This window comes from Dipodomys spectabilis, unplaced genomic scaffold (assembly GCF_019054845.1).
Source record: "Dipodomys spectabilis isolate Male_0828 unplaced genomic scaffold, ASM1905484v1 ptg000519l, whole genome shotgun sequence".
NCBI classification, from domain to species: Eukaryota; Metazoa; Chordata; class Mammalia; order Rodentia; family Heteromyidae; genus Dipodomys; species Dipodomys spectabilis.
This window is the reverse complement of record NW_024871196.1, coordinates 612,914-628,886: the sequence shown is the minus strand read 5'-3', so window position 1 is coordinate 628,886 and position 15,973 is coordinate 612,914. Positions and strand designations below refer to the sequence as shown.

The window sequence follows — 15,973 nt, the reverse complement described above, 5'->3', positions numbered from 1 at the left end:
TCTCATATTTTAGGAAATATGGAGCTGTGTGTGTGTGTGTGTGTGTGTGTGTGTGTGTGTGTGTAGGGGGTGGGGCTGAAATCTGGGCTTTGGGGAGGAGTCTCTGGGGCTGGAGTTGAGATGGTACCCACTAAGGTATCCACTGAGTTTTGATGGTTCCACATTGTATCCCAGTACCTGACTTCCTCCTCCCGACTTTGCGTCCCCAGGACTGAGATTGGGTATCTTCCCCTCTGCCCTCTGCTGCTACCTGCCCCAAATTGCAGAGTCTGTCTTGGAGCCTTTGTTGCTTCTAGACTGAGTAAGGACTTGTGCTGCAAAGGCCCCACAGGACCAGTAGAGGAGGATCGCAAGAGTGGCCACGCCCTCTCATCCTCCCTCCCTCCCTTCCTTCCTCCAGGCTGCCCATTCTCCAGGGTGGGACATTTGCTTTTGTGGCGCCCTCTCTGGCCATGCTCTCTCTCCCAGCCTGGAAATGCCCAGAGTGGACACTCAATGCCAGTCTGGCCAACACCAGCTCTCCTGAATTCACAGAAGAATGGCAAAAGAGAGTCCGAGAGGTAATGGGAGCCGGAAGCGGGTGGGGGCGGGTCACGACAGAGGTGCCAGAGTTGATTCACTTGGTCAACTCCCTGCCAAGAAGAACGTTGATGGAGGTAAGACAGATGCAGACCCTTAGCGCTCTCGCTAGTGAACTAACTCTTATTAGTGCTCCTTAGGGGGCTAGCATTCTAGTGCCTGCGGTTGAGGGTGCAGGATGTGAGAGATGGAGGGAGAGGAAAGGAGAAAAAGGAGGAGGAGGAAGAGGAGGGGAAGAGAAGGAGAAGAGGAGGAAGGAGAAGAGGAGGAGGAGGAGGAAGAGGAGGAGGAGGAGGAGGGAGAGAACTTATAAGAAAATGCAAGAGAGACATTTCAGGGAGGCCCAGTGCATTGAAGAACATGAAACAGGGTGATGGGAGAGAAAGGGGTTGGGGCCACTGTGCTGGAAGCCATGGGAGAGTGAGGATGGGTATTCTTGGAAATGTTCTTGCATTATCCACAGAGGAAGAGTGCAAGTGAGGAGCCACCTGTATTTTCTGTATGTTTGCTCTTTATTTTTGTGTTTAGGGAGGGTGTAGAGTCCCCTAAAGCAGGAGTCGGCAAACAATGATTCCAGGACCAAATCCTACCCAGGGCCTGTTCTCAGCCTTCTATTCAACCAATAGTGATTTTTAAAATAGTTTTTTCTTTTAACATTTAAAAGAAAAGTATGTGGCAGGAAGCACATGTGACTTACAAAATCAAAAGTATTTGCTCTGGTGTTTTTTGTTGTGGTTCTTTTGTTTTTTGCCAGTCCTGGGGCTTGAACTCAGGGCCTGGGCACTATCCTTAAGTCTCTTTTGTTCAAGGCTAGCACTCTACCACTGGAGCCACAGCACCACTTCCAGCTTTTTCTGTGTATGTGGTACTGAGGGATGGAACCCAGGGCTTCATGCATGCTAGGCAAGCACTCTCCCATTAAGCCAGATTCCCAGCCCTCTCTGTTTTGCTTTTTGTTTTTTTAATAGAAACAAGTTTGCCTAGAATACAGGCCCACTTCCTCCTGCCTGGGTGTAAGGCTGTCGGTCATCTCCATTCCCCGCCCTCCCCCACCATTACTTCCAAGAGTCCAACATAATGCACCGCAATTATGCACCCAGTTCTAACTGTGGCATTTTAGCTCCCTCTGTTGGTCAAATATTTTCTACCAGTGCTGTGAATGAGAGAGTTCCTTGCAGTCTCAGCATTTTATGAACTGATGGAATGGTTTTATTCACTGAGGCCGTGAAAAAAGAGTAGACTCCCCATGTCCATGCACATCTTAAGTCTGGAAATGACTCATGACCACAGGCCACTTGCACACCCTGGTACTCGTCTGAGATGGAAGCAATGTGAACATGGCACCCACAGGAGGGTAATGACTCCCTGGATTCAGGAACCCAGGAGAGAGGGAAAAGTGAACAATGATTGTGTTTTTGAAGACTTAGTGGTTGGGGGGGGGAGGGGGAAATAAAGAGGGAACTGAGTTCAGTTCTCAATACATTAAACTCACCTTCCAATGCCATAGTAGTTGGGAACTGTACAGAGCCCAATATAAAAATAATGGACAAACTCTAGACTCAAGTAGATACCTGAGCTTGAAACTATGGCAAAATGGTGCTTTCTAGAAGCACGTGTGGAAATTATTTTGATGAGGCTGAGGAATCAGATCCAGATAAAGGATCCGAGTTTTACAATCCGCTAGCTGGGATCCTGAAAGGGCATCCCTTCAGTGACTGGCAGTCTATAATCATCTACCCCCTCAGCCCGGCGAATTGGCAAGGAAGCCCTTTCATTCTGCTCAGGGGTCTGTGGGAAGTGTTAGAACAGAGATTTGCATGAGGGAAAAACCTCTCCCACTCTGCAGCTCTGTGGTGTGTGGAAAATGTCTCCAGCTCAGAAGTTACAAACTGGTCCTGCAGCATACTCACGCTTCTCAGCAGAAGAAAATGGAAGACCACACTGTCTGGTACTTCCATTTCCTGAGGAATCTAAAACTCCCACTGAAATAAGCAATCTCCTTGAAGACGAACTCACAATAAGTTTCATTTCACACCAAGAGATAATATATTATAAGGGAAAATCAGCAGAAGCAAGAGATTATCCATTTGAAAGGGATCATTAGATCCACAGATTTAAATTAAGAAGCAACAGGGATTACAACAAGAAGATACAAGGAAGGAGAAGAAGGAAATTTAAGAATAAAACAAACAGAACTCCAGCAACAATCTATCTATCTATCTATCTGTCTGTCTGTCTGCCTGCCTGTCTGTCTGTCTGTCTGTCTGTCTGTCGTCATTATCTGTTTTTGAGTAGTATCCATGCTTAAATGGTGTTTTTTTTTTTTTTAAAAAAAAAACATTTTAAATGGTAATTGTTTAAAAAGCCCCGAAGAAGAAGAACATACCCGGACACGCCACAATGATCCAAGATTCAAACCCCAGTGTCTCTCATCGTAGCCACATGGGAACACAGCGGTGCTGGTTTGTTCACAGCTTGTCTGGAAGAGTTTCAGCAGCCGCCGTCTGGCCACCCACCCGAAGTGCTCACGAACTGGTCCTTTCCAGAACCAGTTCGCTTCCCCCTGCCAGAGGACGTAGGAGGGCAGGGGGAAAATAGCAGCAGGAGGTGTTACGAGACGTTGGCGTCATGACTGATCCCAAAGTCGTTTTGAAGGCGATCTCCTGAAAAGTTGACTGTGAAGTCGAAATGTCCAACTGCCAGTGGGGCATACAGATAGGAGGGGCGGAGGGGGGAGCCAGGCTCCCTTTCCTTTCATTCCTGTGGGTCCCATGTTTGGACTGCATCATTTACAGGGGATGTTGTGGGCGCGGCCGGGGGCGTGGCCGGGGCGTGGCCGGGCGGTGGGCGTGGCCTGCGCTGAGTCCTGCTCTTTCCCTTCAGTTGCAGGGTGCCATCATGGTTGCTTCCTGTGTGCAGATGCTGGTCGGCTTCTCAGGCCTCATTGGCTTCCTGATGCGTTTCATTGGCCCCTTGACCATTGCCCCCACCATCTCCCTCGTGGCCCTGCCTCTCTTTGATTCTGCAGGCAACGACGCCGGGATCCACTGGGGGATTTCCTCCTTGTAAGTGCTCTCTGGGGAGGACTGTCTGTCCTCCAAGTCCTCTCTGCTGGGTGATGGTCTCCTAGGAATGATTCCAGGTTATTGGAAGACTGTTGTGATAGACAAATACTCTGTTGTGATCAATATACTTAAAAAAATCAATGTTGCTTCTTATAATTCATAATTACTGTTAATTTTTAATCTTACTAATACTCACATGTAATGAATTAATCACAAGCAGTGTATAAATATACGTAGGGTTTACAAAAATGTGTGTGTGTGTGTGTGTGTGTGTGTGTGTGTGTGTGTGTGTATTGGTACTTGCCTTGAACTCAAGGTCTGAGCACTATCCCTTATTTTTACTTGATTCACACCTCCACTTCTAGCTTTTGCTGGTTAACTGGAGATAAGAGTCTCAGAGACTTTTTATTTTGCCTAATGGCTTTGAACCTCTACCCCCAAATCTCAGCCAACTGAGTAGCTAGGATTACAGGTATGAGCCACTGGTGCCAGCTCCCAACTATGATTTCTTTTTTGTTGTTGTTTTTTTGTTTTTTTGGGTCCGGTCGTGGGGCCTGAACTCTGGGCCTGGGCACTATCCCTCAGTTCTTCAGCTCAAGGCTAGTGTTCTACCACCTGAGCCACAGTGCCACTTCCGGCTTTTTTCTTTTTGCTTATGTGGTGCTGAGGAATCGAACCCAGGGCCTCAGGCATGCAAGGCAAGCGCTCTACCACTGAGCCGCCTTCCCAGCCCCCAACTATGATTTCATTGAGGAAGAATAGCCCTAACTTTCAAACACATTATAGTTGTGAGATGGAACTGGGGTCTAAGAGCCTGTGATCCCGGGAGACAGCGATGGGGTGCTGTGTGTGTGTGTGTGGAGGAGGAAAATGATGGCAGCCCAGCTTATAGGGCTGGGGAAGCACCTTGGAAAATGAAGCCTCAAACTTTAAGGGACTTAGGGAGGCATTCTTACCCACTCTATCCTTTGTGGCTGGAGAGGTATGAGGACTATCAGACATTCTGAAAAGAAATAATAAGATAGTCTATGACTTAGGTCTCATTGGCTCTACCTGCTGCTCTATCTGACTGCCCAACCACTCAGAAGAGTTACACCCCACCCCCCTTAATTGTCCTCAGTCACCAACAGCTCCCTACAGAGCTGGCACAGTCTCTTCTCAGAGATGGCAGGGCCCTCTCCCTGTGCCACAGGTCCCAGGGATGTGTAATAGCTCGGCTCCCTGGCCCCTCCCCATGGCCTGATGAGCCCCCTCCCCAACGTGCCCAGCCCATCATGACCGGTATGTTTGCTTGTTTCTGTTCCAGAACCATCTTCCTCATTGTGCTGTTTTCTCAGTACCTGAAAAACGTTGCCATACCTGTGCCTGTCTATGGAGGAGAGAAGAGGTGTCACACTTCTAAGTTCTACCTGTTTCAGGTGTTCCCTGTAAGAAGCACCCCCCCATCTTCCAATTCCTAGTTGTTGACTCGCTTAGGGAGTACAGGGCATCTTCCCATATCCAAAGCTCCCCAATCTACAATGGCCTCTTCCCAGAGACCGGAGGGGGCCTGAGCTGTGTGGGTATGACCCCTCAGGTATGACCCCTGAGGACCAGTGTGGGACACGCTTCTCCTTTCCCCTGCTGTCTGCCCTCAGAACAGGGGGCTGCAAGAGTGAGGAGGGTTCCCCTCTAAGGACAAGCTGATGGCTCAGCTACTTAGATCACAGTCTTCCTCAGCGGCTTTTGGGCAGTCCCCAAGTGCCCCTCTTTTTGGAGAGGCCTCTGTTGAACTCTACTCTGTTCCATGGGTGTCGCTATCTATCACATAGGTAAGTCTTCAGGTTTAACAGTCCTCTATTTCTCATCGTAAAACACAAAACAAACAAAAGAGCCCCTCTATCATAATGATCTTATTGAGCCCTCAGCAACTCCACAGGCCAGTGACTAACATTCAGAGTGCACCAGGCACCAGTGAGCCCTGTAATCCTCGCTACTCAGGAAGCTGAGATCTGAGGATCGCAGTTCAAAGCCAGCCCAGGCAGCAAAGACCGTGAGACTCTTATCTCCAATTAATCACCAGAAAACCGGAAAGGTCGCTGTGGCTCAAGTGGTAGAGCGCTCGCCTTGGGCTGAAGGGCTCAGGGACAGCGCCCAGGCCCAGAGTTCAAGCCCCATGAACACCACCACCACCAACAAAATTCAGAGTGCATAAAAACTATTGAGAAGAATTCTGGGGTCCCACCCCCAAAGACTTAGAATCTATGCATGTGAGGACCTCACTGCAAGAAACTGTTTTAGGTTCTGCAGAGCGATGCTTACAATGCTAGGGTAGTGATGGGGAAATGGATGCTCCGAGTGGTTGCTCCAGGTCGCCCGGTCAGCAAACAGAGAAGAGAGCTACGTGGTAACCTTGCTGTCCCAGGCTTGTTGTACAGGATGAGCTGGGCATCTCTTTCCCAGTGGCTTGGAACTCTGCCCATAGTTTATCTTCTGTTTCTGTTTCCAGCCAGTGCCTTGAGCATGATAATGTAGGCCATGCACAGCGGGTCCCTGCTTTCACCAGCAGGGGCCAGAACCCAGCAAGGGCCTCATCTCAAAGGAGCTGTTGGGGGTAGGGAGCATGAAGAGTGACCCCCTTCCCCTCCGGCAGGTGCTGCTAGCTCTCTGCATCTCCTGGCTCATCTGCTTCACACTCACTGTCACCAACACCTTCCCCTCCGTCCCCACGGCCTACGGGTATCAGGCGCGCACCGACACCAAGGGCAGCGTCCTGAGCCAGGCCCCGTGGTTCCGCTTCCCTTACCCAGGTAAGGGGAAGATGGATGCTTTTTCTCATTTGGGATACATTTCTTCAACTCTCCACTGGCTGGAGAGTTGAAGAGAGCTGAAGATGGATTGGCAAGGAAGGGCAGGCCCAGGGAGACAATGTCTGACTCTGAAGAGGCGTTCTCAGCCCTTCCTCAGAGCTGGGCTGCATTCCTAGTGTTCCTTTGTCTTGTCTGGGACCCAGAAACTTGTGGGGGAGAAGGAGGCAGGGAGGAGGGACAGGTGGAGGGAGGGAGGAGAGGAAGTGAGGGAGAGAGGAGAGAGAGAGAGACTGACTCTGATGTCCAGACAGACCTTCGATCTCCTCATGGAATCAGTGTGTCTAACCGAAAGAAGGCCTGAGGATGAATGAAATATTTCTGTGGAGACAAGGCTCCCCTTAGTTCACTTCTGGTCTCTTTATCCTATGGCTCATGGTATAAACACCAACAGGGCTGGAGGAGGGCTGACTAGGCCTCAGAGACTGCCCCAGGCCTTCCAGAAGGGCCTCAGCTTCCCCTAGGGAGAGGTCCCATTTTCAGTTTTCTGCACACAAGTTCTGGCCAGAGCACCTTAGCAGGACAAGGCCTTTAGGCCGTTGTGAGCAACTGTCCACATCCTTAAACCTCGCAGAGACCCCTGGAAAGAAATGCCTTTGGTCTTAGGATCTTCTTCTGACTATCCTTTCCCCCTGTGCTTCACTTCAGGGCAGTGGGGTCTCCCCACCATCAGCCTGGCGGGGGTCTTCGGGATCATTGCTGGGGTGATATCCTCCATGGTGGAGTCTGTGGGTGATTATTATGCCTGTGCCCGGCTGGTAGGAGCCCCGCCCCCTCCGAAGCATGCCATTAACCGTGGCATTGGCATCGAGGGTCTCGGCTGCCTGCTGGCAGGAGCCTGGGGGACAGGGAATGGCACCACGTCCTACAGCGAGAACGTCGGGGCGCTGGGCATCACCAGGGTAAGGCTGCTGCTGCAGGTGGCGTCTGGGGATGGGCTAGGATCCTGAATCTGCCACTCTAGAAGTTACTTCTCTGTTTTTGCTAGAGCCAGTCATCAGAGAGTGATGGCTTCCAACAACCCACATTGATCTGAAATTCGGTCTGGGTTTCATGAGGCTAAAATGGAGGTGTTGACAGAGCTGGGTTCCTCTCTGGAGACTCTGAGAGTGTGTGGGCCACAGTCGGGCCTTTTAACTCAATTATCTGTGGAGTCTCTTCTGCCACGCATGGCAATGCCCTTGCAAATCTGGAGGTGCTTTGCAGAGGCTGTGGTTTCTGCGCTTGACCTCTGATTGTGGCAATTCCAAATGGCAGACACTTTACCTTTCATTGACAGGCCCTGGTGGCTTTCTGAACACTAAAGAAGTTCTTTATTAGCTGGGCCCTGGTGGCTCACACCTGTAATCCTAGCTATTCAGGATCCTGAGATCTAAGGAGCATGGTTCAAAGATAGCTGGGGTAGAAAAGTCTATGAGGCTCTTATCTCCAGTTAACCACCAAAAAGCTGGAAGTGGAGCTGTGGCTCCAGTGGTAAGAGCACCAGCATAAAAGAGAGTATGAGATCCTGAGTTCAAGCCCTAGTACTGGCATGTACAAAAAAAGTCTGTTACTTTCTGCCCAACCTTGAATATTTCACTGTGCCCTGGATAATCCTACCTGAGGTCCCTCGGACCTGCGCATGCTCAGTGGTCTCTGAAGCTCACACATGTCCACCCTGACTTCTGCAGTCCTGCTCTTACTGAAAGCAGCCCTTCCCCCACACCGTCCTGCTGTCCCAAGGTTCACCCCAGGCTTCCATTTTGTCCTCATCTCAACTTTCCCAGGGCCAGCAACTGCATTAGTGGCTCACATTCTCTCTTCCCAGGATCTCAGCCATCTCTAATCTGTATGCCACATGACTCCTGAGGACCTTTCTAGAACCCACTTATGATTAGATTGTACTCTGTTTACAATCTCTTTATGAACTCTCATTTTCTACAGTGAAATTCCATAAAGTCAGCCACAATTCTTTAGACTGGTGCTTTCCAAAATGACTTAGGAAAAGTAGTGTTATTATGCTGCTTTCTCAATCTTTCTTGTGGTTCACAGCACAAGTCCTGTGAGCTTTGGAAAAATACAGATTCCCCTCCCCTGCACCTGTGTTGCCTAAGGCTCCCTCCCCTCCAGGATTCTGAGGGGCAGCCTGGGGGTAGTGCACCTTTGCAGAATTGATCTGTCTACCTCCCTGCCCGTGACCTCTACCACAGCCCAAGCTAACATCCATGATCCAGCACCCAAGCCTACAGCAAGTGCTGTGGACCATAGCACTGGAGATGCAAAGTTTAAGAGTCTTTTAGTGCAGGTGAAGTGAGCATTTTCCCCCTGGAGGGCCTCTGACCCACACAGAAGAATAGCTATCTAAGCATGAGGCAGCAAAGACTGCTTTTTCCACTAAAGGGAACAAATCTCATGCAGAATAGAAAACAAAATTTTTTTTGTGGGCCCTTTAGAGGAGAGGGAAAGAGTGGGCAATAATGGCACACAGAGAATAAACTACAATTCAAATGAGGAGGTTAGATTAACGTGGAAGGAACCACCAGAGACGAAAAACACTTGCTTTTTCTGGCCTTACAGTCCCCCTTGTGGCCTATTTCAGTATTGCTTTGCATTTCAGCTTTGGCAATGACATCGTCTTCATGGTTCTCCCCAAGTGTGGGTGGGTACCAGATGTCAATCCTGAGGAACGTCCCCTTCTCCCCCTCCCCAAAAAAAGAAAGCTCTAGGGTTGTATGAAGAGCATGTGTGGAAATAGGATTAGGGGATGACTGCCATACTTGTCAGACCATCAGCAAATCCAAAGGGCTTTGGTTGAGCCTGGCAAACCAATCTGATCTCTTGAAGTCATGTCTCTGTTCCCATAATTAATTGTCAAGATTAGAAGCAAAGCAGCATTCATTCTGATGCAGTGAGAATGTCTAATAAAAGCAGATAAACAAGATAGGAGATTGGAAAGAGACAAAACAAGCAAATGCATAATCTGCTACTTCATTGATGCATAAAAAGACTTCAATAGACATTGGAGTATCTCTAAAAGATTTTCATTATGGTAATAAAAACCCCAAAACATTAAATACAGCATCATGACCATGTTGCATGTGTGTGTGTGTGTGTGTGTGTGTGTGTGTGTGTGTGTGTGTGTGTGTGTTGGTCCTGGGGCTTAAACTTAGGGTCTGGGCACTGACCCTGAGCTTTTTTCTGAAGGCTAGAGCTCTACCACTTGAGCCACAGCTTCATTTCTAGTTTTTTGGTGGTTGGAGATAAGAGCCTCACAGACTTTCCTGCCTGAGCTGGCTCTGAACTGTGATCCTCAGATCAGGTAGGATTACAGGCATAAGCCACTGGTGCCAGGCATCCTCAAGCTTTATATCTTGAAAAACTAGAACTACATCATTGCATCTTTTCAGGCAATACATGTGGACATACAGGGATGCATAACAGATTCAAGAGCTATCTACATTCACCCACAGAAGTGTCGTGATGAGATTAAGAACATTTATAGGACAGCCCTAACTTTTGAGAATGATACAGAATGCCTCAAAATCAGAACTCTTATCTTTTTTTGGGGGGAGGGCCCAGTCGTGGGGCCTGAACTCTGGGCCGGGGCACTGTCCCTCAGCTCTTCAGCCCAAGGCTAGCGCTCTACCACTTGAGCCACAGCGCCACTTCCAGCTTTTTTCTTTTTTCTTATGTGGTGCTGAAGAATTGAACCCAGGGGCTCATGCATGCAAGGCAAGCATTCTACCACTGAGCCACCTTCCCAGCCCTCTTTTATCTTTAAGACTTAAATTTTTTAGAGAAATCTTAGGTCCACAGAAAAATGGAATAAGCAGTAAATTCTTGCTACTCAGAGGCCACACCCAGTGACCAGAGCAGCAGGTCCTGGGGGATGTCTGACCCCCGGTGCTCCTGTCCTGGGTGCTGCAGGTGGGGAGCAGAATGGTGATTGTCGCTGCGGGCTGTGTGCTGCTCCTCATGGGTGTATTTGGGAAGATCGGGGCAGCGTTTGCCACCATCCCACCCCCGGTGATCGGAGGCATGTTTCTCGTCATGTTCGGGGTCATCAGTGCTGTGGGCATCTCCAACCTGCAGGTGAGAATGGCAAGGCATCCCTAGAAAAGCACCCCCAACCCCGAAAGGACCCCATGGGGGTGGGGGTACACAGAATGGAGTGGGGTGAGGGATGAGAGCAGCAGGGGCCCCCAAATGCAAGGAAGAAACAAGGCATCCAAACATGGGGGAAACGGCTGTGGTACCCATGGATGGTAAGCCGCTGATGGCCCATGCCAGCCTCTGGGGTTTTTCTCCCGCAGTACGTGGACATGAACTCATCTAGGAACCTCTTCGTCTTTGGCTTCTCCATATACTGCGGGCTCGCCATTCCAAACTGGGTGAACAAAAATGCTGAGAAGCTGCAAACAGGTGAGTGCTCTCTGCTGCCAGACAGTCATCCTCCCCTGGGTGGGAATGGAGGGGGTCTGTGATCCCCAACCTGTCCACTCCTCTCTCTCTCTCTCTGTAGGGATTCTTCAACTGGACCAGGTTATCCAAGTGCTCCTGACTACAGGCATGTTTGTTGGAGGCTTTCTGGGCTTTCTCCTGGACAACACCATTCCAGGTAGGGAGTGCCTGTGAGCTGGTGGAGTGGGTAGATGATCAGGGTTTGGGCTACAGGGAGAGCCTGAAGTCCTGGGTCCCCTTCCTGAGGGGATAAGGTAAGGTCTGTATTCGTCATCGAAGGCTGCTATAACAAAACATCTCATACTGGATGACTTAAAGGCCAGAAATGTATTCTCTCCTGTACCCTTGTGGAGGCTGGAAATCTGAGATCAAGGAGTTGACAGGTTTGGTTCCTCCTGGTGTCTCTCTCCTTAGCTTGAGATGGCTGCTTTCTTCCTGCATTCTCATCTGGCTTTTCCTCTGTGCACCTGCATTCTGTGTGTCTCCCCACATATTCGAAAATTTCTCTCTTACGAAGACACCAGGAAGACTGAGTCAAGGCCCACCCTAAAGGCCTTTGGGCTAATCTCTTTAAAGGTTGTTTCTATCTTTGCTCTAAAGACAAGTACAGACATACCTTTTTTGTTGTTGTTGGTTGTGGGGCTTGAACTCTAGGCCTGGGCGCCATTCCTCAGCTCTTCAGCTCAAGGCTAGTGCTCTACCACTTGAGCCACAGTGCCACTTCTGGTTTTCTGTTAGTCATTTGGAGATCAGAGTCTCACGGACTTTCCTGCCCCGGCTGGCTTTGAACCGTGATCCTCAGATCTCAGTCTCCTAAGTAGCTAGAATTAGAAGCACCCGACTACAGACATATCTTTAGCTCCTCCAATAAGAATTTTGAGAAGATACAGTTCAGTCCATAGCAGGGTCCAAAATTGGGAGATACACCAGAAGCAAAAGAAAACAAAACACAAAAGCCACACTAGGCTCCCTTAGGGCCTACAAACTAGTTGGCAACAGAAAACAAACATATTCATTCATTCATTCACATTGGTTAGAATCCAGAGCATCTGCTATGTGCATAGGAAAGTAAGACTCATCTTTGCCTTCAAGAAATGCACAGGCCAATAGGGTAAAGAAGCAGAAACCAGCCAAATAGAATGCTGGCATGTGTGCCAGGCTCCATGAGTGGCTTCTGGAGCCCAGCTCTTCTCTCTTCTGCATCCTCCCCTCTTCAGCCTCCTTCCCCAGCCTTCCTGAGGCCTTTCCCACTCACATCTGCTTTCCCCACGGCTGCTCCTCAGCAGACGTGACTTCTATCTAAACTCCACAGGCCCCCTTCCCTCCAGCTGAGGACAGCGCTAGATTCCTTCTTTATGCCCCAAGGTTGGACACTATAAGAATGCCAGATGCGAGGAGCTGTGTCCCTAGAGATGGCGTTTGGGGAGTGGAGGATGGGGAGGGCTGGGAGGGGGAGGAGGAAGAAGGGGCCGGGGAGGGGGCACCCTGTGCCAGGCATGGAGGGGAGGTTTTACTTGTGCCTGGAGGAGGCGCTGGTAGTTCCTGCAGCCCCCATCAGGTGGAACTGAGCACTACCAGTCTTGACTCCTAGTGGTCTCACCTCAGGATCTCCGGAGGAACGAGGTCTCCTGGCATGGAACCAGATCCAGGAGGAGTCTGAGGAGACGGTGAGGGCCTCGGCGGTCTACGGCCTTCCCTGGGGGCTCGGCACTGCGTTCTGCACATCCCGCTGCACCCAGGTCCTTCCCTTCTGCCCCAAGCTGGACCGCTGTGAGCAAGATGAGATGTGCATGAGCCAGTCCACCGTGTACTCCAACATCTCCACCTCCGGAAGACACCTGCAGAGGGTCAGAGAATGTCCTTTATGAGAGCTGACCCCTGGCTGGCCTGGCCTGGCCAGACCTAATCACTTACCCATCGGCCCACCCAGAATGCAAAGTCCTGCTTTCCAGGGGGAGGTGTCCCCTGCCTCCCCCCCAAGGGTGCCTGGGCATCCTGGTGGCCAAGACACCAAAGATGAAGATCCTGGGCTGGGTGCTCTGGTCACCACCTTGGCCCTCAGGACACCCTGCTGTCCCCAGGCATGGCTGGTGTCCACACAGTGGCTTTTCCACTGTGCTTGGCAGGGACTGGGGTAAGGCAGGGATGGGGTTGGGCGGTTAGCTGAAAGATGGCGCCAACAGTTCTCTGCAAGAGACAGAGGCCCTGTGGCCTTTCCATCTCTTCCCTGAGCCACAAGCATTGAGGCACAGGAAATAAAAACATGTGATCTGGGCTGGGGAGGTGGCTCAGTGGTAAAGTGCTTGCCTTGCATCCTTGAGGCCCTGGGTTCAGTTCCTCAGCACCACATAAAGCAGAAAAGCCAGAAGTGGCGCTGTGGCTCAAGTGGTAGAGTGTTAGCCTTGAGCTGAAGAGCTGAGGGAAAGCACCCAGGCCCAGAGTTCAGGCCCCATGACTGACAACAAACAAACAAACAAACAAAAAACCATGTGATCCCAGCACACTCCTCTTCTTTCCACACCTGGGCCAGCTTCGCCCCAAGAAAAACAGTCCTGAAGATGCCAGGAAGCATTTGTGGATGTCACACCCCTTCCGGGTAGAGCAGGCGTTTCCAGATGAAGGAGGCCAAGACCACCACCCAGGGCAGGAAAGTCCATGAGATGCATATCTTCAATAAACTACTAAAAAGCCAGAAGCAGAGTTGGGTGGCTCAAGTGGTAGAGCATTAACCCAGAGCAGAAGAAGCCCAGGAGAATATGAGTCTCTGAGTTCAAGCCCCAGGACTGGCACAAACGGATCACAGGTGGAGGCCAGCGCGCTGTGCCAGTGTTGGGGGCATTGCCCCATCTCATGCTCTGTCTTTCCTTCCAGAGCCATTGTCATCGTCATTCAAGTCCCCCAAGAGCACACTGTCCTAGTGCACCTGGGGTGGGAGCCCCTGCGTGGGGAACGGGAACCCCCACTTGACTTCAGGATCTATGTGAAGGTTTTTTCCAGGTGGGAAATATCAGTGAGTGAAAGGTCATGTATTCTAAGGAAATGATTTTGCTGATAACGTTTTACTTTCCATCGCCAATGCAAGTATTTTTTGGTTGATTTTATGCTTGGCTCTTAGAAGACAGTCTGCAGTTCGTTTACGATAAAATCTGACATTATTATTATTGTTTTTATTGTCAAGCTGATGTACAGAGGGGTTGCCATCAGGTGATAAGTACTTTTCTGTCAAACTTGATACCCCTTCCCTCATTTTTCTCCTACTTCCCCTCCCCCCAATCTTCCTCCATCCAAGTTGTACAGATGATTTCCAACGTATTGTCTTGTGCTGACAATTACTTTTATGCAATCAGTGATAAGCCTCCTCCCCCTGCAGAACCCTACTGGGAGATGGCCCAAGCCTGGGTGGGTCTGCTGCATAAAGCTGTCTTCACATGCTAGTTGTTTTCCATTCCTCCTCCCAAGACTCTTTCTACATCAGTCAGTCTCATCCTGCCAGTTAGCACAGGAGGAGGTAGCAGAGGTGATGGGCTGAGGCATAATAGTGGGGTCATCACTCCAGTACATGGCTGTAGAGAGAAGGGATACCCCAGCAATCTGCTAAGGTCCTCTCTTCCCAGAGGCCTTTGGCACATGTTTCAGAATGAAATCACAGCCCCAGACTCAACAAGACAAAGGTGGGGTCAGGAACAGCTAGGAGGGCTGGGGGTCGGGGTGGGGTCTGGCCACAGGCTTGTTGCTTAGGGTTTACTGTGTTCAGACCTTTTGTAAACACACATTTTTCTTCACTTGAGCGTTCCTAAGCCCTGACCTGTTCCTGACTTGCTGAGTGACAGGGGTGTCCACCTAAATGCCACCTGTTTCCTTCCTTTCTAATACTGTTCAAGCATCTCCTGAGTCCCAAGGCCCAGCCTGCCCAGCTGCCTAGGAGGCCCCCATGTTGGGTGTGATCATTTTGTTAGCTGTACCAGGAGTGCAAGGCATGGCTCCATTCTTGCACATCCCCAGTCTTCAGAGTCTTTGAAAGTTTGAGAGTTGAGGTGTTGGAGACAGGACTGAAGTGGAATCCCGACACTTAACCTAAGTGCCAGCCTCCCACATGGTCAGAGCACAGCACTTCAGAGGCCTTCACTTGGTGACTTAGAACTGGAAAGAGCCTGGTGAGTCTTTCTCTGTATACACCAGCCCATTCATCGGGTCTCACCAGAGAAACAGAAGCAATGAGATGTATACACACACACACACACACACACACACACACACACACACACACGCAGAGACACACACGCACGCATGCATGCACACAAGCAGATTTAAGGTAAGGCCTCAGGCTGTCGTGGGAACAAGACTAAAATGTGCAGTGTGAGCTGCTGGATCAGGAGGCTGAGTCCAGACATCTATTGGTAGAAATTCTTCTTCTGCTGAGAAGCTCAGTCTTTTGCTATGAAGGCCTTCAATGAATTGAATGCATTATGTGATGATCAAAGTCCACAGCCATTGGATCTGCTGTCATGAGACTCAAAAGAGCTGTAAGAAGGCTGGGAATGTGGCTTACTGGTAGAGTGCTTGCCTAGCATGCACAAAGCGCTGGGTTTGATTCCTCAGTACCACATAAAGAGAAAAAGCCAGAAGTGGCGCTGTGGCTCAAGTGGTAGAGTGTGAGCCTTGAACAAAAGAAGCTCAGGCCCTGAGTTCAAGCCCCAGGACTGGCCAAAAAAAAAAAGAGTTGCAAGAATGTTAATTAAACATTTTCATCCATAAGTAGGAATATCTTAACAGAATTGAAGTGAAATACAGAAAGATGTTTATCTTAATAGTAATAATAGTTAAATACATATGGAGATTTTTCACTGCCTTGGTTTTCTTGGTCTTCTTCTTCTTCTTTCATTTATCAGTCATGGGGATTGAACTCAGGGCCTGGGTGCTGTCCCTGGGCTTTTTCCATTCAAGGATAGCACTCTACCATGTTGAGCCACAGTGCCACTTCCAGTTTTCTGGGGGGACTTTCCTGCCAGGGATAGCTTTGAATGGCATCTCAGCCTCCTGAGT

At 49.9% G+C, this 15,973-nt stretch overlaps 1 protein-coding gene across 1 annotated transcript in view; it reads left to right on the top strand.

Annotated features, from left to right (window-relative positions):
• The window catches only part of LOC122099561 (solute carrier family 23 member 1-like), a 30,859-nt gene extending 18,061 nt beyond the window's left edge, over nt 1-12,798 (top strand). The window contains exons 3-11 of the mRNA XM_042670125.1: nt 401-560; nt 3,463-3,644; nt 4,951-5,071; nt 6,277-6,433; nt 7,139-7,392; nt 10,397-10,561; nt 10,783-10,891; nt 10,992-11,091; nt 12,540-12,798. Of these exons, the coding sequence (XP_042526059.1) occupies nt 453-560; nt 3,463-3,644; nt 4,951-5,071; nt 6,277-6,433; nt 7,139-7,392; nt 10,397-10,561; nt 10,783-10,891; nt 10,992-11,091; nt 12,540-12,798 (1,455 nt within the window). The 5' untranslated portion in view covers nt 401-452. The remainder of the gene's footprint in view (nt 1-400; nt 561-3,462; nt 3,645-4,950; nt 5,072-6,276; nt 6,434-7,138; nt 7,393-10,396; nt 10,562-10,782; nt 10,892-10,991; nt 11,092-12,539) is intronic.
• Nucleotides 12,799-15,973: the final 3,175 nt, after the last annotated feature.